This window comes from Bidens hawaiensis, unplaced genomic scaffold (genome assembly GCF_021521415.1).
Source record: "Bidens hawaiensis isolate Kalapana, Puna unplaced genomic scaffold, B.hawaiensis_p1.1 tig00027056_1, whole genome shotgun sequence".
Classification (NCBI taxonomy): domain Eukaryota; kingdom Viridiplantae; phylum Streptophyta; class Magnoliopsida; order Asterales; family Asteraceae; genus Bidens; species Bidens hawaiensis.
The window spans coordinates 113,777-141,577 of NW_027494355.1; the positions used below are offsets into that span (position 1 = coordinate 113,777).

At 35.6% G+C, this 27,801-nt stretch overlaps 6 protein-coding genes, 1 non-coding gene and 1 pseudogene across 8 annotated transcripts; 1 reads left to right on the forward strand and 7 right to left on the reverse strand.

The window, feature by feature from the left end:
* Window positions 1-498: 498 nt before the first annotated feature.
* Window positions 499-2,379, forward strand: LOC143574536 (epi-neemfruitin B 7-O-acetyltransferse L7AT-like; annotated as a pseudogene).
* A 3,549-nt stretch (window positions 2,380-5,928) lies between these two features.
* LOC143574532 (thymidine kinase a-like) lies at window positions 5,929-9,305 on the reverse strand. Its single transcript, XM_077059127.1, has 4 exons — window positions 8,911-9,305; window positions 6,673-6,817; window positions 6,347-6,468; window positions 5,929-6,261 (listed from the first exon to the last, which is right to left on the reverse strand). Exons 1-4 carry the CDS (start codon window positions 9,213-9,215, stop codon window positions 6,018-6,020), a joined length of 816 nt encoding a protein of 271 aa, XP_076915242.1. The 5' UTR covers window positions 9,216-9,305; the 3' UTR covers window positions 5,929-6,017.
* LOC143574530 (pentatricopeptide repeat-containing protein At4g16470) lies at window positions 6,863-8,210 on the reverse strand. Its single transcript, XM_077059125.1, has one exon. The coding sequence runs from the start codon at window positions 8,066-8,068 to the stop codon at window positions 6,968-6,970; it is 1,101 nt and encodes a 366-aa protein (XP_076915240.1). The 5' UTR covers window positions 8,069-8,210; the 3' UTR covers window positions 6,863-6,967.
* Window positions 9,306-11,722: 2,417 nt separating the features above from the next.
* On the reverse strand, window positions 11,723-13,698 carry LOC143574540 (two pore potassium channel a-like). The gene is made up of 2 exons (XM_077059134.1): window positions 12,776-13,698; window positions 11,723-11,887 (listed from the first exon to the last, which is right to left on the reverse strand). The coding sequence occupies exons 1-2, from the start codon at window positions 13,558-13,560 to the stop codon at window positions 11,725-11,727; spliced, it is 948 nt and encodes a 315-aa protein (XP_076915249.1). The 5' UTR covers window positions 13,561-13,698; the 3' UTR covers window positions 11,723-11,724.
* A 521-nt stretch (window positions 13,699-14,219) lies between these two features.
* On the reverse strand, window positions 14,220-15,027 carry LOC143574541 (uncharacterized). Its single transcript, XM_077059135.1, has one exon. It carries the CDS (start codon window positions 14,928-14,930, stop codon window positions 14,331-14,333), a length of 600 nt encoding a protein of 199 aa, XP_076915250.1. The 5' UTR covers window positions 14,931-15,027; the 3' UTR covers window positions 14,220-14,330.
* A 1,067-nt stretch (window positions 15,028-16,094) lies between these two features.
* On the reverse strand, window positions 16,095-19,318 carry LOC143574533 (heterogeneous nuclear ribonucleoprotein 1-like). 2 transcript variants are annotated; one of them, XM_077059129.1, is made up of 4 exons: window positions 19,232-19,318; window positions 18,488-18,710; window positions 16,970-18,389; window positions 16,095-16,874 (listed from the first exon to the last, which is right to left on the reverse strand). In XM_077059129.1, the coding sequence occupies exons 2-4, from the start codon at window positions 18,707-18,709 to the stop codon at window positions 16,861-16,863; spliced, it is 1,656 nt and encodes a 551-aa protein (XP_076915244.1). In that variant the 5' UTR covers window position 18,710; window positions 19,232-19,318; the 3' UTR covers window positions 16,095-16,860. The 2 variants fall into 2 exon arrangements, with proteins under 2 accessions (XP_076915244.1, XP_076915243.1); XM_077059128.1 differs by lacking the exon at window positions 19,232-19,318 and adding an exon at window positions 18,948-19,073.
* Window positions 19,319-23,836: 4,518 nt separating this feature from the next.
* Window positions 23,837-23,909, reverse strand: TRNAF-GAA (transfer RNA phenylalanine (anticodon GAA)). Its single transcript has one exon. It is a non-coding gene; the product is annotated as a tRNA-Phe (tRNA).
* A 1,694-nt stretch (window positions 23,910-25,603) lies between these two features.
* On the reverse strand, window positions 25,604-27,625 carry LOC143574537 (F-box/FBD/LRR-repeat protein At1g13570-like). The gene is made up of 3 exons (XM_077059132.1): window positions 27,050-27,625; window positions 25,945-26,115; window positions 25,604-25,876 (listed from the first exon to the last, which is right to left on the reverse strand). The coding sequence occupies exons 1-3, from the start codon at window positions 27,623-27,625 to the stop codon at window positions 25,604-25,606; spliced, it is 1,020 nt and encodes a 339-aa protein (XP_076915247.1).
* Window positions 27,626-27,801: the final 176 nt, after the last annotated feature.

Below are 27,801 nucleotides of genomic sequence, written 5' to 3' on the forward strand. Positions count from 1 at the left end.
CATTTTCAATTTTTCAATTGCAACAAATAAGAAGAAAAAAAGAAGTTAAGTGACCTATGAATGGTATTTTTTTCATGTTTCACATTTTGTAATTATTTATACTGTTCTTTTTTGCTATTTTATTTTATTACAAACCCGTGTAATTCTAACCTATTATATAGAAATGGCAATCTTGATATCACCTTTATTTTGTTTTCCAAACCGGCCTGACGTATTAAAAGCATAAACACAAACGGGGATATAACAAACTGAATTCTCAATTGGTGGAGTACTATATGTATATGATGCCCTTTTAAAGACAAGACATAAATAAATGCATATGTTAATCCAATATAAATGAATGCACTAAATTTCCTCTAATTAGTGTGTAGAGACAACAGTCATAGTTAATACATATGTAGGCCATCACGCCTTTGTGATACGAGTCAGATAGAAGCAGCTAGCTTTCCATCCTATAAAATTAAAAAGTGTGGTATGAAGCTGACCATCACCCACAAAATGAAGTGGTTATTATTCTCAGCCCATAATGCAACCCGACGTTTCCTTAATTCTCATCACTATCAAATGCATTCATCCTTATTTTCTGGTCGATCTTATAGTACCTCCACAATTCCTAATGTTACTATATCCTCATCAAGGTAGTTATAGATCAGCTTTTTAATAATTACTCATTGATGGGTTGTGATTTATTGCGATTTTTTCAGGTTACTGAACGATAACAAGCTTGAAAACGGTGTTACGGAGGTTGATCTTGATATTATTTCGAGAGAAACCATCAAACCAACTACGCCAACTCCATATCATCTAAGAACCTTCAATCTCTCTATCATAGACCAGTATATGCATGATATATACACCCCTTTGATCTTATTTATTCCTAATACGGACAACGCTAGCACTAGTGTTACTGATGTAGTAACCAAAAGATCAAAGCATCTCAAGGAGACCTTATCTAGGATTCTTACTCGATTCTACCCTTTTGCTGGAAAAGTTAAGGATAATTGCCACATCGAATGCAACGATGAAGGACTTTTTTACGTAGAAGCTAGAGTCAACCATAAGCTCCAGGACTTTCTCTGTCATCCGGATGATGAAAAGGTAAGAGAGTTACTGCCTCAACGTCCATGCACCGGAGAATCTTCAACTGGAAATTATGTAATTGGTATACAAGTGAGTTTTAATCGTGCCATACAAATATAGCGACACATACATACATACATACATAGGGCAAAGTTAATGTACAAATTAAATTAACGTGCTATATGTGAAAATCAAGTAGTGTAATTATATTTACAAGTAGTGTAATTAGGTAATTACATCGTTGTGTAATTACACGTTGTAATTACACACTATGTTGTACACATAATTACACTACTTTATTCACACAGTTAGCATGTTAATTTAATTTGCATTTGATCCAAACCTATATATACTAACGTTATATTCGAGACCTTTCTTTCAGGTTAACATTTTTCTTTGTGGCGGGATTGGGATTTCTACAAGTGTATCGCACAAGATCTTTGATGGACACACATAATACATGTTTATGAAAGCATGGGCCGCAACTGCTAGTGGTTCATCAGAGATAATTTCACCAAGTTGTGTGGCCTCTGAGACGTTTCCTAACAATCCTTGTTCAAAACGCACTTATCCTTCACAGATAATGGCTACCAAAATGTTTAAAACAAAAAGATTTGTATTTGATTCAGCGGCTTTGGCTTTGCTCAAGACCCAACCAATTGCCAGCTCCGGCTCAAGACATCCACCAACCCGCATGGAGGCCACAACTGCTCTAGTTTGGAAAGCTGTTGCAAAAGCAACATCCAAACTAAGACCATTTAGTCCATTTTCACCTCATGTTTTGCTCACAGTGGTCAACTTTCGCAAAAGAGCATCATCTCCTTTGCCAGATGAAACAATTGGCAACCTTTTTGATGTTGCTGCTGCGATATGCTTTCCTAAATGGCAACCGGGCTTGCCAACACTGATGGTAAGTTGAGAGAATCAATAGCAAAAATAAACTCGGATCGAATGGAGTCCTTGAAAGGGAAAAATGGGCATGAGAACATCAGTAAGTCATAAAGAAGATCAAATATGCTAATAGATATGTTAGGGGATGGAGGCTACAATATTGTAGTATCAAGCTTGCCAAATAATGGAATTTATAACCTGGATTTTGGATGGGGAAAGCCGATATGGTTTTATGCTATGAACCCTGGACACAAAAGGTTATTCACTTTGAATGAAACGATGAAAGGTGGTGGTGTTGAAGTTGTAGTTACATTGAGCCCAGAAGAGATGGAGATACTTGAGCATGATGCAGACCTTCTATCTTATGCTACCGTCAACCCTAGTCCTCTTCGTTTCCTTAACTGTTGAATTACATACTTTTTAGTTTCTATAAGAAAATGGTTGATGACCTTGCGTGTTGTAATAACTCGAGCTTAATTAACATATGTATGTAGCCAGCCTAATAACATATCTATTATTATACCATAGTTACAAACTTACAATGAATGGAATTTCTACATATATGATTACATGAATATTATGATACAAATATATCTCACCATGTGGTTTAAATGACACATACTGCAGTTAATAACAATATGTTGCACAAAGAGTACGTGGACATATCAACTTTGACCTGTATAAATGACTCGTTTACTTTTACTTTTACTTATTCCGTAAGCTACAATTCCTTTCAAAAGTTGACTTTTTCAAGTCAAACTATGATTCTTGGACCTGCAATTATAATTCTTAATACCCAAACTACTTACTACCCTAACCTGCCACTCATCCAATGCAATATGAAGCAACTATCGATTCTGCCCCTGTGACCTTAGTATATATTTGCACCTTGATCAATCTAAAATCGCAATTTTCGATAACGCCCTTGTAATTTCAGTTTACTATAAAACGATTACAATAAAGTGGCAGGTAAACGGGCAACAAGCTGCGCCGCAACCCCCTTTTAAATAGCAAAGCCAATCCTGCTAAAAACGAAGCTTTGAGACCTAGAAGCTGAAGAGGTTCCGTGTACGACGCGCTGAACCCTACTAAAAAATTTCATAGCCTCTAGAGCCAGAAAACCAAATGTATCAAAGGCAAATGGTAGAAAGACATGTTGATTATCTAAACAAACTTTCTCGTGTTTAACAACTTTGCCCGATTCAACCTTCAACGCAGCCTGACCCACAACAAACCCACGGTCCCTGAGCCCAACAAGAGGAGACACTCCTGTAAGATCCACACAGACGTGTTTCCCCCCTGCCCACCCGAACACAAGAATATCAGCTGGTCGTAAAGTAGACCTCCCTTCAAGAGGATCCGTGAGAAAATTAACATGGGCCTCCTTTTTAGCAGAAATCCTTGCCCGTTTAAGAACATCACACAGAACATCCCTAACCAGATTATGTCTGTATTTAAAGCCAGGCAATTCTTTGCAATGCACTGCATGATCACCAAAAGAATCCAAACAGACCTTGCGACAAATTGGGCAAGGTTCATCCGTCGGGAACATAGGGATCATTAACCGGTACTTAAGGATAGCCCGATACTCCAAACCCGACATACGTTGGCCTAATCCTTCAATGGGGATGGCCGTTAGAAAATCCTGAGCCCGAAGGCATTCAAACACCGCCTTTTGGCAAGGGGATAGATCAAACTTCACTTCTAAACTCTTGACGATTCCACTAAATAAGGCACTCGCCACAACATGTTGGGCTTTAGGGGGGGGGGGCAGTGTCCTTATTAGAGAACCTGCTAAGATCAAAATCTGGAAGTGAAGTACGTAAACGATCCATCGCACACCCATAATCAGAGTCCAACCCATAAATATCACAACCTCGAAGAATATGGTCTTGCAAACACCACGACTGTGCTCTCGAAGCCACAAAAGCATATGTAGATACATCCTCAGCCGAACAGAGACCCAACCCCCCATAACGGGTCGGAAGTGATGCCAACCTCCATTGGAGATCCCCAAAGAACGGACCTCCACAAACCACGATGTCCTCAATCGCCCTTCGAAGACCATTGTCAAATATAAAAACAGCTTCCCCCACATATATAGGTTGGCACGTTCTCAAACCGAACAAAAGCTTGGCGACTCCCATACATGAGCGAAGCAAAAGAAGCTCGCATTGAGGATCCCGAAGTCTTGGAAGACAGCTCATCAGTTCCACAGCGCTAGATGCCCTTTTCATAGCCAAACTGCTGATAAACCCCGCATCCTGGCTTACAGCACCACCAAGGAGTTTCACGCCAAGCACCGGCCTTCCAATCCCGCAAGGGAACAACCCCTCCTGTGCCTTCACCCCATTGCATGTTGGCCAAAATAACTCTGTTTTCTTAACGTTTAATTCAAGACCCAAACGAGGCCCATCAGACCTGATAATATCTAATGCTTTGGCTACCTCTCTAGTATCCCCGATAATCGTGCCATCATCCAAGTACCAAGCATGAAAGAGAAGCTTGCACCGATCTCTGATTTGGTGAACAAGTGGGTGCAAAGCAAAGGCAAAAAGGAGAGGCCCAAGAGGGTCCCCCTGTTGAACCCCAGTGGTGGATTTAATGAAAGTATCACCCACATATAACCTAGCCGACTGCCCATATAAAAAATCCACCCAAAGAGAAATGGAAGGACATCGACTCCGGACCTCATGTAGAAGGGTCGTCCTATCTACTAAGTTGAAGGCATTGGAGAAATCAACAGTAAGCATAGCCAATGACCCATCCGAATGCAAGAAGTGTAACAGCCTGAAAATTTTGGGTGTATTCTTTGGTTTGTAATCTCCAATGACCCATCCGAATGCAAGAAATGCAAGAAGTGTAACAGCCTGAAAATTTTGGGTGTAACAGCAAGAAATCAACAGTAAGCATAGCCAATTTCAGTTAACTTTCAACACCTGTTGTATGCAAGAAGTGTAACAGCCTGAAAATTTCATGACAAATTTGCTAGCTTTTATAGTTGAAGGGACAAATTTAACTATGTCAGAGTTATAGTCCATGGTCTAATATGCAATTTTGGAAATTTCAGATTAGATGGACCGTCTAAAGGATTAGGAGACCCGTCCAATGGTAGACTTCATTGTACACATAATGGATTAGACAGACCGTCTCATCCACCTACCTTTTGAAATGGCCCCGTCTAAAGGCTTTCTTAGCTGCAAAGTTAGGATTAGACGAACCGTCTAATCCGCCCGCTATTTTCAAACGGTGCGTCTAGTGTGTCGAGTTAGCATAAGATTTTCACATACAAGCCTATAATGTGTCAAGCATCCATTCATGCATATCCAGACAATCTAGGCTCATCATAGGGATCTCACGATGTCTATTTCATGCACAAATAAATCAGTTCTTGAGCTTTCCTAGATCAAACCATAGTTATAATTAAGTTTTGGTGTTCAAGAGCAAGCTTCAACCAAAGTGTTCTGATGAAGTAAAGGTTTCAATATTCCAAAGGTGTTAGAAGTTATACCATGTCATTTCTAGGTCGTTACATTACATAGCTTAAAAAGTAAGGTACGTTTAAGACTCATTTAAAGTTTGTTTCGTTACATTTAAGCCACGATCTAAGCTACGCCGATCAAACCTTGGTTAAACAGTGTTATGGAAACCATGAAAGTGTTTCAAGTAAGTTCAGAAGCTTAGAACCGACAAATAAACGTTGGTTTTGTGTTTAAAATAGTTTTTAACAAAATCCATACCGTGCAAACTGAAAGAAACTGTAACATTTCAGAAGCCCGTCTAAAGACAGTTACAGACCGGGTATAAGTACTCAAAGAGTAGGACGGTCCATCCAACCATTTGACGGACCGATAGATAATGTCCGTCAAGAAACCAAAGAATACACCCAAAACTTTGAACTAAAAGCATGCTTTAGTAAAACCCAATTAATTACAAACAATGTAAGTCATCCTACAAAGGGTTGGTACTTGGTCATACTCGGTTCTAATGTTCAGCCCAACCCGTAATATTAATGCTTAAAAACAGGACGTAAATACTCACTACACCTAGCCACACTGAACTGTGCGGGTTTGAAGAACAGTCCTTGCAGCCTCTTTGACCACTTGACCACTTGCATAGTGATGTCTACAAACCGGCATGTACACATCAGCACCTGCAACCAGTTCTCTCTCGGTTTCGTCTGTCTTCCTTAACGTAAAAGAAGCGGGCTTTCCACATAACTCACATCTCGCCTTTAACTTAGTTACAGACTCTGCAATCGGTATTATATCAAGCACTCCAAAGCTCCTTCTGCAAACAATATACATTATATATTTATATCCAAATTCCAATCATCATAAAAACTGAACAAGATATGTATACTTTTAGGTGTTACCTCATATAATCGCCATCCAAACCAGCAACAATTACAGTTTTGCCATCATGGTCAGCAGCTTTGATGCAGAAATCATAGAGGTCATCAAAAAACTGAGCTTCATCGATTCCAATCACCTCTAGCTATTAAGCCATAAAAAAATAAAAATTAAATGGCTATTATGTTAAATATGATTGTAAAACTGTATTAACAGTAATTATCTTATACTTTGTTAAGACTTAAGACAACTTTAATAGCTATATACATTTATTAACTTTAGAAAACTTTTATGTTTTAACGCATTTGTACATTCTCATTTTAGCTACATTTTATAAAAAAAGATATACCTGATGATAAGCTTCAAGACCAATTCGTTCTTTGAATAATGATAAAGCTGCCAAAGGCCAACACGGTAATTTCTCCCCATCATGTGTCACAATGGAATCCAACCCGTATCTTGTATCCTTGCTTGACTTTATAATAGCTACATTTCTGTATAAAAAACATAAATATCAAATAATAAACGTATCACCACTCACCACATAAAACATTCTTTTTTAAAACAATATATATACCATCCAAATTGCTTTGAAACAAAGTAACAAAATCATTGTAAGTTTGTAACCATATGTGCCATAATACTTATTTGCAAGCAACAGTAAAATCCCCAAAATACCCTGTGTTTTTCATAACACAGTTCATATCCTTGATCATTTCATATATCTGTTCAGTTTCTTCATGCATATTATGTCCCATAAAGAAAAAATGAACCACTTTTTGCACCTCAATCATACTAAAACCGGGCTCCTTTTTCATCCCCAATTCTTTCAACCCGGTTCTAATTTCCGCAACATTACTCCACTGATCAAACGTTGCAAACGCGTTAGATAAAACCACATATTTACCAACATTATCGGTTTCCAGTTCAAAGTAATTTTTAGCAGCAATCTTCATAATATCCAAACTTCCATACATCTTACACGCCTGAAGAAGCGCGCCCCATATCACCGGGTGTCGTTTACACGGCGCGTGTTCTACGAACTCATACGCTTCGTTTAACTTACCCGCACGTCCCAAAATATCCACCATTGCTGCATAATGTTTTTCCCGAGGCTCAATCCCGTAATCTTTTGTCATTGAACGAAAATAATCCCGACCTTCGTTAATCAAACCACCATGACTACACGCAGAAAGAACAGCAAGAAACGTAACACTATTCGGTCTAAACCCCTCATTTATCATCATATTAAAACACTCCAACACCTCTTTGACTTTCCCGTGTTGACCGTATCCCGATATTAAAGAAGTCCACGTAATCACGTTTTTATCATGCAACTTGTTAAACACTAAACGCCCGTCATACAAACAGCTACATTTAAAATACATATCAATTAAAGCACTATTTACAACCACATTACCACTTATATGATTCTTTATCAAAACAGCATGTGCTTGTTTACCCTTCTCTAAAACCGCCAGGCTGGCACACGCCCGGAAAACCGAGGCGAAAGTGAACTGGTCCGGTGTTAAACCGCTTTGTCTCATCTCATCATAACAATTTAATCCCATTTCCTCCATACCCTTTTGAACATACCCTGCGATCATCGTGTTCCATGCGACCACGTCTCGCACAACTAATTTGTGAAACATAACATGAGCGGTAACTAGATCGCCTGATTTTGCATATAATATTAACAACTTGATGTTCAAATACGCATTGGGGACAAAACCAGTAACGATCATTTGTGAATGGATTCGTTTGCCAAGATGATAACTTTTTTTGAATATGCAATCTTGTAAAAGAAGAGAGTAAGTCTGTGAGTCAACCGGGTAGTCAATGTGACATAATAATCGAATCGCTTCTACCAGTCTTCCTGAAAAACACAGACTCTTCAACGTTTGATCCGTGCTGACGACATCGTTAGAACCCCTAGCCTGAAATCTGGGAATATCTTATTACCAGTGATGATTGGATTCAGCTATTGAAACAGGGCAAGATGTAAACTTTCATTATACATAGCTTCACAAAACATATCTATATATCTATACCTAATAAATAACCAGTTGCGCCACGTGTCACAGCTCTCTTGTTTCATTTCAATCCTATCATCATCTCATCATCGTACTCAGTATATCCCACCAATAGCAGAGCTATGGTAGGGTCTGAGGAGGGTAAGATGTAGACAGCCTTACCTCTACCCCATGGGGATAGAGAGGCTGCTTCCGGTGAGACCCCCGGCTCGATAGTAGTTTTGCATCAAGCCTTGGACATAAGGCACATAGCACTCAATCATCGGGACACCGGCTGACTGGTGCATGTACCCTTGTCTTTCGGCTATCAACGCCACCGCATGATGCCTAATTAACATTCCGCCACTTTTAACGTTATTTTCACGAGATTAGTAAAATAACGTCAAAATTAGTGCAATTTCACTTTTGCCCACACGAGGGTTCACACATATATTCATTTCAATCCTATGTTATCTCAAAATATAGCTTTATAATAATTCCTAAAGTTGTCATTAGTAACTATTTAACAATATCAAACATATAATAAATTCAATAAGTTTACTAATTTTACAAACCTGCCATTGGAGCTTTCGGATTTGATCCGGCGGAGCAGAGTAGTGGTTTTACCAGCGAACATGGGGCCCACAATGACGTGAATTTCACCGTCGGTTTGGTGGCAACGGGCGTTTGCAGCTGTGGTTGAAGAAGAAGAGTACGACAACGAAGGTGAAAGTGATTTACGGATAAAATTAGGGGGGTTTCTAAGAGATGGGAAATTAGGAGGAACTGAAGATTTATAGGGAGTGAAAACTTTCACAGGAATTGGGAATAATAAGATTGAAGGTGTTCTTGATGGAAAGATTAGTAGTGATTTCATCATTTGGTTAGTTGGAATACAAGCGGAGCCAAAATCTGGTGTAAATTGTAAAAGAGGGTTTAGGGTTTTGTGGAATTTGGCGCACAAGAGAGACGCAGCTTTTATTATTATTATTATTAGACGGGGCCACGTGATGCAGCGTATGTTTGAACCTGTTAATCACGTAACAAATATAAGTGTTTATGGTTCGGTTAAAACCTTGAAATCGTTTAAACCGGTCATTGATTTGACTTCTTTTTTCTTTTTCTTTTTTTACTTTCAGTTTGCTGGTCGGTTTCAAAATTTTCAAAACGTAGTGAACGGTTGGTTCAAGGTTTATACTGGCAACCGGCCATATGAAACCAGACCAGACTGTAAATGTTAAATGCATTTTAATGTTTTTTAATTAGATATGTTTTGTAATATATATTAGATATAGTTAAAATTTAATTGAACATAATCTTTTTATTACAAATAACTTGGCTATACAACTTCAAATTAACCTAATTGCAGGATGATTCATTTTGTGATCTTTGTTGTTATTATTTCACGTCCCAGATCTTCCATTTATATTTACCATTTATGTGGCTAAAATTATCTTTATTTATTTATGATCCTCTCAAGTATCATCTTATGTTGGTGTTTAGTTAAAATTGATGGTACATTTAATTAAATAATTTTTTTAAACTAAATTTATTATTAAAGTTTAAACTGTGAAACCAAACTGGAACCAGACCATTAGTAACGATTCGATTTCAACTTTCAATGGTTGAGTTTGGTTTTGGACGACAAAAAAATCAGTATTAACGGTTGGACTCACAAGTTTAACTTAAAAACCATCAAAACCGACACTAAACACCCCTACGTAACATATTAATTTATTTAAAATCAAAAAAATTATAACAATATCATATCCAAATTAAAGAGAATAAAATGTTCATTTTTATGTTGTAATTGTTTTATAAAAATATTAACGTTTGAAAATGCTATAGTCGTTTAAAAAGCATGGGTGAGAAGTTAGTTTACAATTTAAATTAAAAAACATAATATGGTTAAAGATAAGGGACCAAACTTGTAAGTTGAATAGATTGTGTTTAAAAGACATGTTTACCCTTACTAATACATGTACATCATGTTTTAAGTGTTTTAAATTACTTAAAAACGGATGTCTTAATTTGCCCTTGTTTGATGTATTATATATAGTATAGATTATTATTATTATTATTATTATTATTATTATTATTATTATTATTAGTAGTAGTAGTAGTAGTAGTAGTAGTAGTAGTAGTAGTAGTAAAGTTGGATTTTAATAATCTCAGCATAATGTCGTTGGCCGATAATGAGCCTAACTTTGAAAATAGTTGTTATTAGTCTTAACTTTCACAATATTTGTTTTCTTTGGACCTTTATTAAAAAAAATTTAACGAGGTTAAGTTTTTTCCAAATTTCAAATTGATGTTTTAGGGTTTTTAATCGAAATGAGGATACGAGTCGACTGATGTAAAACTTAACTCGAAATGACGCTTCAAACAGCTTGATTTTTGTTAATTAAAAGTTTAAACACCGGAAGTGAAGCATCCTTAATCGCTTGGACCGCCGTTTGAATGTAAGTTTTACATCAATCGACTCGCCTCCTTATTCCGATCAAAAGCCCTAAAACATCAGTTTGAAATTTGGAAAAAACTTAACGTCGTTAAATAAAAATTTAACGAATATCCAATGAAAACAAATAGTGTGAAAGTTGGGGCCAATGACAACTATTTTCAAAGTTGGGATTATTATCAGCCAACTGCTATTTTCAAAGTTGGGATTATTGAAATCGTGACTTTGTTGTCATTTTTTATTTAAAATCTATAAATTTGTACTTATGAGAATTTGGACCGACCACCTCTTAAGAGTCTATTTGTTTTGTGCAAATGGAATGAAATGAAGAATAAATTAAATGGACCAGGGAATGAGATGGATAATTTCCGTTTTATTGTCATGTTTAGTTAACTTATGGAGAATGAAATGAATCATTATTTTATGTTGTTTGTTAGTCACGAAAAAAACGTAAGAATGAAATACAAAAGACAAAAATACACTTACATCAAAAATAGAAAATATACCAAATTATAAAAATGGTAATGGCGACGGCGGTGTTGAGAAAGTAGCGTGAAGACTGAAAGAAAAGGTAAGATGGTGCGAATGAATGGCTTTTATGTGTTTAGATGGAATGAGATTCATTGTATAATCGTTGATTCAGTTCAACTGATCAACCAAACACCCATTGTCTCATTCACTCACAATGATTCATTCCTGCATATCAAACGCTACCTAAATATATTGAATGACTCGTATTTATATATGTTACACACTAAAATGTATTTTGGTACACATGTTTGGTTAATTGGGTAATCCCTTACCCGGTGCGATACATGTCCCGAATGTTTCAGGTATTCCATAGCGCTCGTTTTTTGTTATCCCCGACATGAAGGTGTAAATAGCATTGAAAGATGTTAATTTAAATACGAAAAAAACACACATTATTTTGTCAATGCTGTGGTTCAAACGACTCGATGATCTTCAAATCGTTCACTGTCAATGTTCCCGAGTGATCAACATCAAGATTCTTAAATCCTTCGAGTACAGATGCAATATCTGCATTGCTCACCTTTCCCATCTCTCTCAGCTTATACACAATATATTCTGCAGCACTGCATAAACAAAAACATTTTATCATCTTTATGCATAAATCTGTTGGTCAGCTTACAGAGCTGGCCAATCGGTGCGGGTTGACAGGTTCACGGTTAGCTGGTTAAGCTGTTCAACCGTGGCATGGCCCGTATATTTATTTGTGTCAAAAGCATCAACCATGACCCGCACACACTTAAAATCATGTAATCCGAATATGACCAATTCAACCCATTTATCTATATGTGTCAAAAGGGTTGGCGGGTTGAACTTTTCAACCCGAACACGGCCCATATCTAATTATTCGTGTCAAAACATCAACCCTAACTCGGACACTTAAAATCATGCGACCCCAACATGATTGGTTTAACTCGTTTGTCTAAATGTGTCAAACAAGTTGATGGGTTGGTGCCTTGGTGGGTTGTAATCAAGTTGTTAACTTGTTAATCGGGCTGGTGGGCTGTAATAAATGGGTTAAACGGGCCATCGATAGGCTGGCGGGTCAATCTATTTGATTCAACACATTAATGGGTCGATCTGTTTGATTAAATTAAACGGGTTACACAAATCAACCAGAGCACAACCAGTTTAACTAAACGGGTCAACCCAAATATGACATGTTTAGTTAAACGGGCCAACGAACACGACAGTTTAATTAAATGGTTCAACCTGAAAATGGCCCGTTTAATTAAACGGCTCAACCAAATACGACCCATTTAATTAAATGGAACAACTCGAACCTGACTAGGTAGTTAAGCGGGCCATCCCAAACATGACACGCTTAATTAAACAAGCCAACCTAAACACAACCCGTTTCTTAAATAGGTTACTTCCGACAACCCAAAACCTGATTACTCCCGAATCACATTTCAAGTTGTGTCAGAAATTGCCACCCATGGTTTTAACTGTACCTTACAACTTTGTCGTCATCAAGATTGGCTTTTTCAAGATCTTGAACCGTCATTTTCCGGTTAAGAACCCAATCTACAAGCACCCGTCGTCTCTTTTCACTCCATAATTCAACCAAATACACAAACAATTGTGCTAAACTCACTGTAGTAATCAAGATCCAAAAAACCGCAAACAAACGTCCTACTCGTGTCGAGAAGCTCTTATCCCCATACCCGAGAGTCGTGATCGTGGCACAAACACAATAAAAGGCTTCAAAGTAACTTAACTTCTCAACAAAAGACAAAACCAATGTTCCAAGAATCATAAGAAAAATAACAAGTATAAGATTAGTTAAAAACTTATACTTTGCTTTATTTGTTTCGGCTTCTTTTATTATGTGGTTCGGCTCGTTTATTTCGTGCATGTTTATCACTTTTACAAACAAGATTTCTTGCCTTTCAACAACGTAATCTGCTGCTTTGCTAAGAACAAAATCACCAAGAGCCAAACCTGTGAATACAAAAACACAAGATAAAGACTTTGCTAATCGAGTTTTGGGCCCCACGTCGCCGTATCCTGCAGCCGTCATTGTGATCACGCAGAAATAGACCGAGTCGAGAATCTTGTTGGTTTTCTTGCCACTAATTTGATCTTGGATTAGTGAAAAACAGACCGTGCCTGTGGCTAGGCATGCAACAAGGATAAGTGACATTTGTGTTAAACTAATTTGGTTTGTTGTAAGAGGTCGGTTTTCGTCTGGTTTTACATTTTTTAGTAGCGTGTTCTTCAGATCATGATCGGCCATTGTGTGATCAAGATCATGTATGACAAGGATGATTTTGTTAGTGATGTGTTTTGCTATATGACAAAGGTTGGAACATATGATTTAAGGACAAAATATGGAACATATACAAGTTTAATAGTTATATGGAACATATAGAAGGTTAATTGTTTGTTACATAATGTTAGTGTACACCCTTAAGTCATAGGTGTTCAAGGCTGTAAACGTACGATCCACCAGCTCGGTTGTAAAAAGATCTAACCAACGTGTTGCTCGTCGAGCTGGCTCATTAACTTTTTCTTTATTTTTCGCATACTGATTTATAGAAGACCAAAATAAATAAATAAACACATAATACAAAATTTATAAAATAGATAATTGAGGTGGATTCAAAATATTATGTGTTTTTTTTTTTTTTCCTTTTTCAACTTTTTAATGTAAATATCATTATTATATTTTTAAAAAAAATTTGAAGTTTAATATAAACGAGCCAATTGAGCGAGCTGATGAGCCAGTTATCGCCCAAGCCATGAGTCGGCTCATTTACAAACGAACTTATTTACGAGTCGAGCTTTTTTTTAGTTTTTTCAAACGAACTTCAAGCGAGCTACGAGTTTTCGGAACAGTCCTATCAGTGTCGGAACATTTCTAATAAATAACGAGTCACATTATGCACAAAAAGAACAAGAAATAAAAACTTATGGTATTTTGCTATCACAAAAACAGTAACACAAATTAACCCAATCTATGATTAAAATCACCATCAATATTAATGGGTCCATTGCAAACTATGGCTAGTAATTAAGTTCATAACTAAAATCAGTAATACCAACCATAGCAGACACCACCTGTGACACAATATAAAATCCACCACCAAGAATGGTCAAAACAAGAATAGCTGAAACAGGATTCTTCAACAGCTCATAAAGAGGCTGAAAAACAGCATACAACACACCACTACTCACAGTCAAAGCATAAAGCCCATATCTTCTCATATTATCCCAAAAATCCTCCATCAGTGGACCTTCTGGCCCAAAAGCCAATGCCTTTTGGTGGTCATCAAAGCCCATAACCAGCAACATACACCCAAGACTCACTGCTCCCACTACCAAACACCTTGAACTTGCATCAGAACCTATCAAGTTCTCAACTTTTTTAGATACCCAATATGGGTTTGTGTCTTTATCACCAAATATGGTCTCATTTGAGTATGGTTTGGTGGTTTTTGGTGTGAGTTTGACTTTTTCTGAGTCAAACAAGATGGGTTTGTTTGAGATGTTGGTGGTTTTGGTTTTGGTTTTGGTGAGTTGTGGTTTTGGGAATGATGGGTTTTTGGTGGTGAGATTGAAGTGAGTTGGGGTGTAGAATTGAGTTCTCAGAGTTAAAGTCTTCATGTTGGTTGTTTGAGTTTGAAATTGTTATTTTTGCAGGAAGATAGGAAGATATATTGTAGTGAGTGGTGGTTATAAGCTGATCTTTATTGGTTTTGGATATATAGTTTTGGTCAGCAAACTTTTGTATTTTGCAAAACTTCCCCCCAAAGTATGTTTATCTTGCTATTCGTACACATACCTATTGTTTCTATTATGTTCGGCTCATTTTAAACTCTATTTCAATATTTCTGAAACGTTAATTTTGGTTTATGTGTAATTTCAAAGCTCGAGTTTGACTCGATTATTATTTACCTGTTAATTTATCTATATATTCTTTATAATTATAAAACTTTTATATATAATATAGGATATATCATTTAGTTATTTTAATTATAATTTTATATTATTATTGTAACTATTAAATATATAGTTAATATATTAAATAAAAATTATATAAATGCAGGCTTGTTTATGTCGATGGGCCTTCTTGAGGTCAAATCTAAGCTTGTTTATTTAAGCTTGACTTGATTCGAGTTTTTAGCAAGTACGTCTAAAGTAGTGTTGAGTGGTTTGGCTCGTTTACACCATACGGCCCTTTATAACTTCATAAGCATAAGAATCATATTTAAAGCAGGAATTTTAATCCAATATCTTAGAATTCTGGCATTAACATGCTAAACAATGTTTATAATTCTAGAAGCCATTAAATATATAGGGATCACATAAATTACTTTTTATCTTTTAGATCATATTACTATGGAAGATGAATAAACATATTTCACCAAAAATATAGAATCTCTTGGAATACCTCTTTGTAAATATCATATTTCTTAAAAATATCCATCTATTGAAAATGCTCAAAAATCATATTTTGATGTACATGTTCATTTCCAATTCAATCGGTTTTGATGAAAATTATGAGTCAAGCCACTACGGCTTTAGAAAGAACGAAGCAAACCAGTCGGGTTAGGTAAGTAGGTGAGCTAGTCGGGTTTTGGTTCAATTTTGATGGTTAAATTGTTTTTTTATTTTTTAGTTATTCAAAATCAATTGTGCTAATAGCTACAAAATAACAAAGATGGTTCATGAATTTGATACATAACGTTACCGCATACTCTAAAAAAGAAATAAATAGATCGGGTTCAAGAATATGATGCATAACATTACCGCATACTCTAAAAAAGAAAGAAACAGATTGGGTTCATGAATATCATGCATAGCATTATTGCATACTTTAAAAAAGAAACAAACATATTGGTTTACACGGGCAGTTCCAAGTTATAAACCGTCAACTGGACTGTTAAACCGTCAAACCAATCCGTGCAAATCTCATATCAGCCAACCTAGCCTACTTGGCTTGGCTTAGACCGACGAACGGTTTTAATAATTTATGAACACCCTAATTTAAGAAAGTATGATACTTTGCAAATTTAGATGGAGATACATAAAGATACACTTTCAATATAAATACAAACAGAAAAATCGATTCTTGAATAAAAGAAAAGAAATATACTAAATATGAAGTGTATTCATTGATCCAAATTTAGCATCCAATAAGAGTATTTCCCACCAAACATTCAAACAACCAAACCCCAACATTATTATGGAATCAAAGACCACATGCCTCACAAAACCTATACCTTACAAAAGTTCAAAAATCCAACAAATATCAATTCAATTCTTTTCTTTTTTTCCAAATACTTTAACATCACCATAACTAAAGACACCACCATTATCTGCAATCCAAGATTCACATCTCATGTGAACCCACATTTCAAAACCCCTATTTTCAAAACCAAATATGTAACGTTTTTTTATATAACACGCGCTCCGAACCCATCTAAACCACATGTACACGAGTACCTTTTTTCCACGTGTATTAAATTAATTCACAAGAATCCTTCAATCTTACTTCACCTTCAAGTGTCCATATCTCCATATGCCAATCTTCCTATGCAGCAATTCCTGAAACATATAACATTTGATAAACACACGTGTTCGGTTTATTTAACATGTTTACTGTACAAACTATGATATTGCTTGAAAATTGAGATATATACCTCTATTTGGTCTGCTTGTGACGTTATATCCGACATAATCAACTGAGTTTTTCGGTATACCATCAGAAGCTCCGGTTCCAAGATCAAATCCAAATAAATCAGGTAATTCAAGCTCGGGAGATAATGCCCGCCAAGCGAGGTCTGCATATAACAAACCACCACTGTCGCCTCCACCATCACCGCCACCAACACCACTACTGACGCCACTACCACCGCTGCCGCCACCAAAGCCACCACCAGCACCACTGCCGCCGCCACTAAGACCACCACCACTGCCGCCGCCACTAAAACCACCACTTCCACCATCACGGTCACCGCCACTAAAACCATTACTCCCCCTATACCCAACATTACTATTTTCAATTTCATAGTTGAGATTACCTCCAATGAAGCTACCATTACCACCACCAATGCCGCCACTAGCACCACCACCACTACTAAAACCGCCGCCACCACTAAAGCCATTACTCTCCTTATACCCAGCATTATTTTCAGTTTCATAGCTAAGATTACTTCCAATGAAGCTACCATTACCACCACCAATGCCGCCACTACCACCACCACCAACACCAACACCACCACTACTAAAACCGCCGCTGCTACTAAAACCATTACTCCTCTTATACCCAACATTACTCTCTTCATTTCCATAGTCGAGATTACCACCAATATAACCAGCATTACCAACACCAATGCTGCCACCTTGACCGCCACTAGAGGCACCCCAAATGTTGCTCAAATTGTGGCGCCCACTCGCCCACATGTCATAACTAGTTGACTTCGAAACCGAACCATTTCCACCACCACCAACCCCTCCCAACCCGTACCCAAACGGGTCAGCAAACCTATTTAACCCTACACTATACGTTTGATTAATAGCACGTGCGTGCCCAACATCAGACCTGTAACTACCATTCCCACCATATTTAACACCCAAACCCAAATCAAAACTCAATCCCATATCATAACCAGACCTACCAACAAAACCGGGACTAAATCTTGGACTATTATACCCCGGACTTAAACCATAGTCAAACAAACTACCACCTCTACTTAACCCATAGCTAATTCCACTCATCGGACTTCTAACCGAACCAGAAGAACCCTCTTTTGGAACCGCACGTTTGACTTCAACCATTTTACCATTAAGTTCATGGAACGTTTGCATCAATGCTTTATCAACCGATTCTTCAGACTCATAAGTTATAAACCCAAAACCTCTAGGCCTATTTGTGTTATGATCATACATCACAACCACGTCGGTTATCATTCCATATTGATTAAAATAGTTTTTAAACTCAGTTTCAGTCACTGAAGATGCCAAACCGCCCACAAAAATCTTTTTCGTGCGAATAGGGCCCGGTGAGCTCCGGTTAATAGCCTGGTGATCGTCTCTCAGAACTGCCTTCTTTGCCTCTACCTACAAATCAAGTTAAAAAAGAAAATGTAATCAGATTGTATAAAAGTATAAAACAAGTTAAATGACTAATGAGAGTTTAATATTGGATAAGAACTTACCACTCTACCATCAATTATATGTTTTTCTTTCACAACTCTTTCAGCAACAGCAGGGTCTGAAAACACAACAAAACCGAACCCACGAGCACGACCCGTGGTCCGATCCTTCATGATTATAGCTTCAATCACTTCACCAAAAGTTTGGAAATACTCCTTCAAACTTTCTTCATTTGTGTCCCACGAAATCCCACCAATGAACAGCTTCCCATACTCCATTTCCATCCTACACAATCAAAAAATAAAAATCAATACTTTGCTTTCAAATTTCAATCAACATGTTTCAGTAACTAATCTAGACAAAATTCACAGACAATCCACACTCATAGATCTCATCAAACTCAAACACAACAAAAGCATAAACAAAAACAGAACACATATTCATTCAAGACTTTCATCAAACACCTTATCTGCATAACCATCGTATCTCAAATTAACCCAAATCAATACAAAAGAATCTCACCAGAAGCTAAACAAGAAATGGGTATTATCAGATTCAATCAAAAAGCATCGGATCTTCCACCGATCGATGCTTGATCAATCAGAACCCATAGAACAAGAAATTAAAGATTTTGATTGCAAAATTCAAACTCAAAAGTATAAATTGATATTAAGTTGATGTTAATATGGACAATTGATGATGGTTTATTAACCGATTACAACAAAGGATTGATAATTGAAGATCTGTGATGTTATATATTGTTATTATATTATGGATTGAAGAAGATGAGATGGCTGTTAAGCTACCTGGTCTCGTCTCTTCACGGGTAAGAAAATGTGGAGACCATGAAAGAATGAAGGGGTGGCTGACTGCAAGGTTTTAAATTACTCCTCTCACAAGATTTTCAACTTTTTTTAATTTTAATCTTTTATTGTTTTGCATATGTTTTTATTTCTTTTTCATAAATTTCGCGTCCAACCATTCTCTAAAGTTGTTAAACTCATGTAATTTAGGGTAAATTTTAAGAAAACCATTAAAATCACCTCTCCAATTCATTCTCTATTATATGGATGAGTTATATGGCAACTAAAGTAAATCCCTAAATATAGGGACTCGTTTTTATCCATACCATATAATATATTACATATCTCTCAATCACCATTTACTATTTAATAAGACAAAAGGGAAAAAAATAATAATAAATTAATTTATGGATATGAATAGGGAATATAATGTGGAAGAATTTTGAAAAATGATAGATAAATTTATGGAATGATGTTTTTTAGCTAAATTATAGGGAAAATATATGAAATGGGATGTGAATGCTCTTAGGTTGATGGGTTGAATTATTTAACTTGAAAATGACTTGGACTTTAATTCGTGTCATAAACGCCGACGCTATATGTGTACGTTTGAAGTCGTGTACTCTAAACACTGCTTGTTTAACTTATTTATCTAAACGTGTCAAGCTGGTTGATGGAATAATAATAATAATAATAATAATAATAATAATAATAATAATAATAGTGTTGTAAACTTCTATTATCAGGTTGATGGCTTGTAAAAAATTGATACATGTGTTAGTGGGACGACTTGTTAAATTAAACATGTTGACGGATGGAGTTGTTTGACTAAACGAGTTAATCAAATAATGCCGAGCACGACCCATTTTTTTATTTATGTGAAAAACATCAATCATGGCCCAAACATACTTTAAACATATAACTTGATCACGAGTCAAAAAACTCATCTATATGAATTTATCAAATGGGTTGACAAGCAATACTCAAGTAGTGAATGTGTTAATCGAGTTGATGGGTTTTAAAAAGTTGGTTAAAAGGGTTAGCGAGTTGACCTGTTTAATCAAACAAATTGGTATGTCGACGTATTTGACTAGGTAATTTAAAAGGTCAGCCCAAATATAACTCATCTGATTAGAAACATAAATCCAAAAATGACATAAGTTCTAAAGGATTAGACATATGAGCCCAGAACCAGTTATTTTTGTGTGATGTTGAAGACTACTCCCTTAATTTTAATTTGCAATCGGGTATATAAATAGTTATGAAAATTATTATATTTTGGATGTTTTTTTATATTAACCCATTATTTGCAATCGGGTATATAAATAGTTATGAAAATTATTATATTTTTTAAATTAGTTTATTAAATAATTTGATTGAACACATTCCGTAATAATGGCATATTGAATATTATTTAACCTTTTAAACAACTAGATTAATTTGATTTTCAAAAGTTGAAGGTGCGTTACATATTTATATCGTATGATAACACAAGTCACAACGACCACACTTTTGGGTGTCGCACACTCTATTGGCAGATAACATCAATATGAATAAATAAATAATAAAATTGAAATCTTGTTTTATATGACAATTCAATACCTTATTATTATTTCAGCATTCTTAGAGGAATCTTAGCCTTAAAAGTTTAAAGTATATACATAGCTTTGAAGCCAAAGATTGGGTCGGATTAATAACGTTGCTAGAAAGGTTAATGCTAAAATTGTGAACCAAAAAGAATACATGAAGTTTTTTCGCTTTGCATTCCTTCTCTCTACCACGTGCCATTTTTCTTTAGGTTTTCTTGCTCTTTTCACTATATCTTTTTAAGACGTATCATATATAGTAACATTACTTGTTTCATTTGCACGCTCTCTATAATTACTCAATCTTTCCTCCTTTTCTTTATTTCTACATTTATATCAATCGACTCGTGTTTTGTTTCTAAATTACTTGATTGTATTACGATGGTATCTGTGATCGAATTTGTCAACAACTTGAAGACGACAAGTAGTTGGTGACATTGTATAGCATCTCGAAAATCCTATGTATATTATGTTAACATTTATAGAAAAAAAAATGAAGAAGTGATGTGCTTCATAATTTTTTTTATTTTTTATGTACAAGTTTATATTTTATAAAAGGTTAAAAATGTAGATGTTGAATGTTTGATTAATATTTAAACAAATAGAAAAAGAAGCATGTCGATGGGTCATATGTGACAAACTTGTTACTTAAAACTAAAAGCTTCGAGAAATAGAAAAGAAATTGTTGTTGGACTTTAGTTCAACAACTGTTTTTGGACATTGGGACATTACCAAGTAAAGGAATTGTTTAAGGTGATTTATAATCTTTGAATATATCAAACATTATTAAGTTTTCTCTTAACACACATATGTTGATTTTGATGTGAGACTCATTTGTTCATTATCTACAACTTAGAAATACTACAAATGATTTTTAAAATTGTTGGGATTATTAAATTTAAAAATATAACAAGATTATGAAATCTATGTAGTTTCTATTACTTAAATTGTGTAACAAACAACTTAGTGTGTAGAAATGAATTTATAAAACTTTTGGGACACAAATTTGTGAAAATTCACATAGTTGTCTTAAGTTATGTCATTCTTGGGAAACCAAATATTAAAGGTACGTAGACGTGAATGATTATATATGTATATATGTACAGAAAATTAACAAAAGTAAGCCCTGTACTTTGTATATAAGCAGACAGAAAAGGAGACATATTTATGTTGGGGGCGACAAAGCAATAGGAAGAAGTAAAGGGAGATCTAATAATATTTGTGTATGTATCTGTCACGTTGTGCGGTGCACAATGTGGGTTCGGTTGGAATGAGTTATGTATGTTAATATAACGACACTAAATTTAAAAAATATTAACTTACTAATAAGATCGTAACATTATCGACATAGATTTCCCCGCACGCATTGAAGGGAGAATTTGGTCTGTAAATCAGAGCGTTACAACCATGAATAAACACAAATTCAGTCGGTATTTGCTACGTTTGTTACGGTACCGGAACTAAACCTAGTTTTCTTTTTGCCAAATTAACATATAAAATATTTAATATATGTTAAGGCAAGTTCAGACCCAGTTGTTTGTAAAACCCAAACATTGTCGGTCTCGGGTGTGGCGTCGGTAAGTCAACGTAAATAATCGTTTAATTATCATTTAAAAAAACAAAAAAAAAGTAAATTGCTTTGCACAGTCACACGTTGCCAAGTGGACCAATCATCCAGGGCGTTGGTAAAACCCGAGTGATATCAGTCTCGGATATGTGGCGGTGTTTTGAGGCGAATTCAGTAAACTCCGGTTACGTGACCTCCGGTTGGTAAACTCACCCAATTGTTTGTAAAACCTAAGCGTTATTGGTCCTGAACGTGACGATGACGAGTAAAAAAGTACATGAATTGCTTGGCCCAAATTGTGCCAAGTGGACCAATCGGGACCCGTTGTTGTATTGTGGCACCAAAGTTATACTTTGTTATATATAAAATATACCAAAAACCTATAAAATTATATAGTGCCAACGTTTATATAATCAAAAAATATTTTGAACCCTTTATATAATAATAAAGGTATAAAGTATATATATATGCCAAAGTTGCACTTCAATTTGATAATCTGATGAGTATTGAGCATAACCTAAATGCCCTTAATTAGCATGTTCTTAGTATATTTCTACATTTTTTAGTTGAATATTTAATTAGCCAACACTTAGCATGCACTTAATGCATATTTCTTCATTTTCCTAGTAGCAAAACAATGCTTTTTTCTCTTTGTGAAACATTATCTTTCTTTTTTCTTGTTTTTCATCTTGGTTTGCCATTGGTATCTTATGATAGCCTTTGAAGGTATCTAGATATCATTTGACTTAGAAACCAGATTCAGATTCCACCTTTTGTGAAGTTTTAATGTAGTAATTCTTAGGCCATGCTTTGTTGATTCGCGCTCCCATCTAGCACCCACTTATTTTCCTAGATTATTCGTCTATCAAAAGGAGGTACGTTCATGTGAGGTTCACTAAACTAGCGGGGCAAACTAGTCATGTCTGAGGGCTCCCACGCAAACACATCCACATTTTCCCTTAATGTAACACATGATAGGTTCTGTCCAATTTTAACAAATTCGCCCGGATGTTTGGGTGATCTAAAGTACCTACCTAGGCATTTCTAATGCTCTTTCCATCTTTGTGTTTACATGACACCGTGTATGGACAATCATTTGTGGTTAAAGACATTAAAGTGGGTCTTTGCCCAATATGAGCTTTTTAAGGTGCAATGTATGTACTAGTAAAACTTTTCTTCATAACTCTATCTACATTCTACATGGCCATGTGGGTTTTTGGTGAACCCTACCGTTAAGTTTCGATAATAAATAAAAAGTGTTTGAATGTAAAAGTTGATATATTCGTAAAATAGAAAAGCTAAAGAAACATGTATTCGGATTTAAGGGTGGAAGTATGAAAATTCCAATTGAGTCATTAATAACTTCTTATTAAAACAAGTAACATTGGAGATAGATAAACTCCTTAACTATAACTTTTATTCGTAAACTAAACATTAAAAAAGAAAAACATGAAATGCGGTGAACGTGGATCGAACACGTGACCTTCAGATCTTCAGTCTGACGCTCTCCCAACTGAGCTATCCCCGCTTGATATACAAATTACTACTAAATTGCTTGTTAGATATATGTAACTATCTTAAATGAGTATCATTCCTGCAGGCATTTTTTCATCTCTAATACAGTTATTCTAATACAATTCTGTAAGTTCAATAATATTATCATTCGATAAAGAATAGTGAAGGGTTTTGAACGAGTCAAATAAGTTTAACTCTGGGTTATTTGAATTTCAATATGTGAAAGCTATATATACTTGAATTCAATTTATAATTTTAATAAACCAATTAGAATAACTTATTTGAATTTGAGTTAATTCGAATAAAGTAAATACATTACACAAAACTAATATATAAACTACCAAAAAAGAAAACTTATTCACTATTCTTCTCTAAGATGGCGATAAACGAAAGGTGTTCGAAGGTAAAGATGTCAATATTTAGGAGGTTATAGTTGATATAAAGTTGTTTTTTTTTCCGTTTAAATATAGATAGAAAAATATCTAAATTGGTGTAATAACTCACTAGCAAACTTAAACTTTTCTTCCGGCTTAATAGTAAAGGCGCATAACAAGCTTTTTTAGGACAGGGAAAGATGCAAGTAAATACTTTATCAAACATAATTCATTCTTTGAACCTTTCATACAATTGAGCATCACACTTCGAAGCTGCAACATCCCTGTTGTATAAGTATTGTAGTCTACCTGAGTAGGCAAGAAGACATCATCCTGCAAGAATACCTAAGTGACATTAAAATGCAAAACTATATATGAGATTTTAAGACGGGCAATATGATACATACACGTGTAGTTGCTATGATTTGAAGAGTCTGCAAATTCGGGCAGCCTTTAATCAATTCAAATTTCAAAAGCACAAGATAACACAATACCATTGCGTAAATCTATGGCCGATAATTGAAGAGCCGTGAGACAAGGAAAGGCGGTAGAGAACCTTTTGTTAGCAACACCTTTTATCAACTAAAAGAAAAGAATGTGATTATTTCTCACCCTTCAAATACTTCCAAGTATGATAGAAGCTATATAAGTCATCATTTGATTTGCTTTAAAGTGGTATTTCTACACTGTAATAATTTCATATTTTCCCATTTCAAAATTCTATTCAAATTCTTTTTTATTTCCAAGTGATTTTGTTGGTTTTTCTTTTTTCAAAATTGATATTTTTAGATTGCATTTATATCTAATCTTGTAACATCTAGGGGGTGTAAACGATTCAAAATGTTCGTGAGCTGTTTGAGATTGACTCGCTAAAAGCTTGAAACGAGTCGAGCTCGAGCCTAAATGGAGCTCAGTTAATAATTGAGTCCATGCTTGAATAAACTCGGTTACGAGCACACTGACCAGTGAGCTATCTAGTTTTGACTTGTGAGAATACCATAGCAAATTCAATTAGTTTTGGCATGTTTTCCTCATCCCTTGGGTTAAGTACTAAAATAGGTCAACTGGCCAAACTGGACAAGGCTTCCGATTATTAAAACTGGAAATAGTCGATGCAACAAATGAACAGACTTGGTAAAATTACAGGTTTCGTGCATGCGTATATATAATGTATGCATTTATTAAGCCGTACAAAATGCTTAAGAGGAAGAAACGGCCAAGTTGAAAAAAAGACACAAAGACCATATGGAAAAAAACATATTTTCATCTCTAATTACACAATGAGGCTATAAATCCAAACGGAAAATAAAAGACGAGGTCAAAAGACCTAAAACTAATATACATTGATATCAACATCGGGGTAGGCTCGTTGGAGCTTCAACAACTTTCTAGGAAACAAACTAGGCACTATGGACGATAGGGTGCGAATATCAATCTTTTTTAGAAAAGGGGAAGACGAGAGTAAATACTTAAACAAATAATCTTCATTCACTGAACCTTTCGAATAATTAAACACCACACTTCGAATCTGCAACGAGCCCATTGTGTTGTAGTCCACCTCTGGAAAACTAACTGCAGGTGTTGGGTCATCATCCTGCAAGAAAAGCTAGTATTTGAACACAGAATTACATATATACGAAATTATAAGACGTACGACCAGTATACGATACATACATATTTAGAAGCTGTGATTTCAAGAGTCTGCATATTCGGGGAGCATCTAATCAATTCTAAAGCACATGATAACATAATATTATTGCCTAAATAAATTCCTGTTAACTTAAGAGCCTTGAGGCTGGGAAAAGCATTAGACGACCTCTTTCCACCACCGTCTTTTGTGAAAGGCTGTAAGAAAGCGATAAAATTTTAGTACAACCATTTTAAATTATATTAAGTTATTAGCAGGGCCGGTCCTGATAATTCATGTACCCCGGCCGATCAGGAAAAAATATGCCTTTAAGCCTTAACAAACTAAATAATTTAAACAATTTTTTTTAAAGGACGGTTAAAGTTATAGTAATAAACATAACAATTAGCAAACTCATGATATTAAAATGAGTTTATGAAATAATAAATAGACTATAAAGTGTGGGTGTTATAAAACAGTGGACTTATAAAAGTATCATCATCATCATCGTACTAAGTATATCCCACCAATAGCAAAGCTATGGTAGGGTCTGAGGAGGGTAAGATGTAGAAAACCTTACCTCTACCCCATGGGGATAGAGAGGCTGCTTCCGGTGAGACCCCCGGCTCTATAGTAGTTTTGCATCAAGCCTTGGACATAAGGCACATAGCACTAAATCATCGGGACGCTGGCTGATTGGTGCATGTACCCTTGTCTTTCGGCTATCAACGCCACCACATGATGCCTGATTAACCTTCCATCACTTTTAACGTTATTTTCACGAGATTAGTAAAATAACGTCAAAATTAGTGCAATTTTACTTTTGCCCACCCGAGGGTTCACACATATATACATTAAAGTTTGAGTATTCTAAATATATACATAATATTGAAAAATTTTAAAATTTTAGTGCCCCGGCCGGACGCCCACATTGTCCACCCTCAGGGCCTCCCATGGTTATTTGTATTATGAAAAGAGAGACTAAACTTAGCCTTACCTTGCACTTCGAAAAATCCAATTCAAGCTCTTGAAGTTTTGGAAGAGAGCCCACAAGCTCAAGATGCTACTGCAACTTGTGATCGTCGTATACCGAAGATTAAACAAGTGCAAGGACAATGTTTTGAGATTTGCAAGTTTTACAAGCGCATCTACCTTCACTTTGCCGGGAGGAAAGTTAAAACCCAAGTTCAAGATCTCAAGTGCGGGACACCCGGTAAAAAACTCCCCAAATTTCTTGATTTTATGTAGTTTGAGGAGAGACAACTCTAAGCTTACTAAATTTAGAAAACCATGAAAACTAGCAGGAGTACCGAAACAACAGCAAACAAGCTTCAAATGTTTTAACTCCAAACAAGAGAACAGATGCATAGGCAACTTAAGTGGCGGTCCGTAATTCTCCTTCCAAAGAGTGATGTCCTTAACTCCTTTGCTCGACAAGAATAAAAGCCAATGGTTAATATCTTCAACGTCTAATACCCCGTCCCCGTCTTCTATGTAGAGCACAAACTTTGTTATGGTGCCTTTAATATGAAGAAGAAGCCTACCGATAATTTTCTCGTAGTTTTTTTCACCTCCTTTTTCTAATAAATATTTAAAGAAGTTGTCATCAAATATGAGTTGGTTAAGCATAGTCCAATTATACCTCCAATTTCTGTTCAAGATAGCTGTCATGACTGTATCTTGTAATGACAACCGATCCGGAATATTATTTATCACAATATCTGGCATATTGCTAATAAAATCTTTTGTCCCATGAACAACTTCCTTTATTCTAATAACAAGAAAAAAATCATAAACACAAAAGAGATGTTACTAAAGGTGATCCAAAAACTTCAACAACTCTAGTAATAAAACATATATTAATTAATTATGACATTGAAAATTGAAAATACCTTCTTCGTATT

What these genes read in the sequence shown, in the direction of transcription:
- LOC143574540 (XM_077059134.1), bottom strand. Translation starts at nt 13,560, where the DNA reads ATGGCCGATCATGATCTGAAGAACACGCTACTAAAAAATGTAAAACCA. An exon ending in GATGACGACAAAGTTGTAAG is followed by an intron (nt 11,888 to 12,775) that starts GTACAGTTAAAA and finishes TTGTTTATGCAG; the next exon opens with TGCTGCAGAATATATTGTGT.
- LOC143574532 (XM_077059127.1), bottom strand. Translation starts at nt 9,215, where the DNA reads ATGATGAAATCACTACTAATCTTTCCATCAAGAACACCTTCAATCTTA. An exon ending in TCCGAAAGCTCCAATGGCAG is followed by an intron (nt 6,818 to 8,910) that starts GTTTGTAAAATT and finishes TTTTTTATACAG; the next exon opens with AAATGTAGCTATTATAAAGT. An exon ending in GTCTTGAAGCTTATCATCAG is followed by an intron (nt 6,469 to 6,672) that starts GTATATCTTTTT and finishes ATGGCTTAATAG; the next exon opens with CTAGAGGTGATTGGAATCGA.
- LOC143574537 (XM_077059132.1), bottom strand. Translation starts at nt 27,625, where the DNA reads ATGCCAGATATTGTGATAAATAATATTCCGGATCGGTTGTCATTACAA. An exon ending in TTCCTCCCGGCAAAGTGAAG is followed by an intron (nt 26,116 to 27,049) that starts GTAGATGCGCTT and finishes GCTTTCTTACAG; the next exon opens with CCTTTCACAAAAGACGGTGG. An exon ending in AAATCACAGCTTCTAAATAT is followed by an intron (nt 25,877 to 25,944) that starts GTATGTATCGTA and finishes TTCAAATACTAG; the next exon opens with CTTTTCTTGCAGGATGATGA.
- LOC143574533 (XM_077059129.1), bottom strand. Translation starts at nt 18,709, where the DNA reads ATGGAAATGGAGTATGGGAAGCTGTTCATTGGTGGGATTTCGTGGGAC. An exon ending in ATATAATTGATGGTAGAGTG is followed by an intron (nt 18,390 to 18,487) that starts GTAAGTTCTTAT and finishes CTTGATTTGTAG; the next exon opens with GTAGAGGCAAAGAAGGCAGT.
- LOC143574530 (XM_077059125.1), bottom strand. Translation starts at nt 8,068, where the DNA reads ATGATCGTTACTGGTTTTGTCCCCAATGCGTATTTGAACATCAAGTTG.
- LOC143574541 (XM_077059135.1), bottom strand. Translation starts at nt 14,930, where the DNA reads ATGAAGACTTTAACTCTGAGAACTCAATTCTACACCCCAACTCACTTC.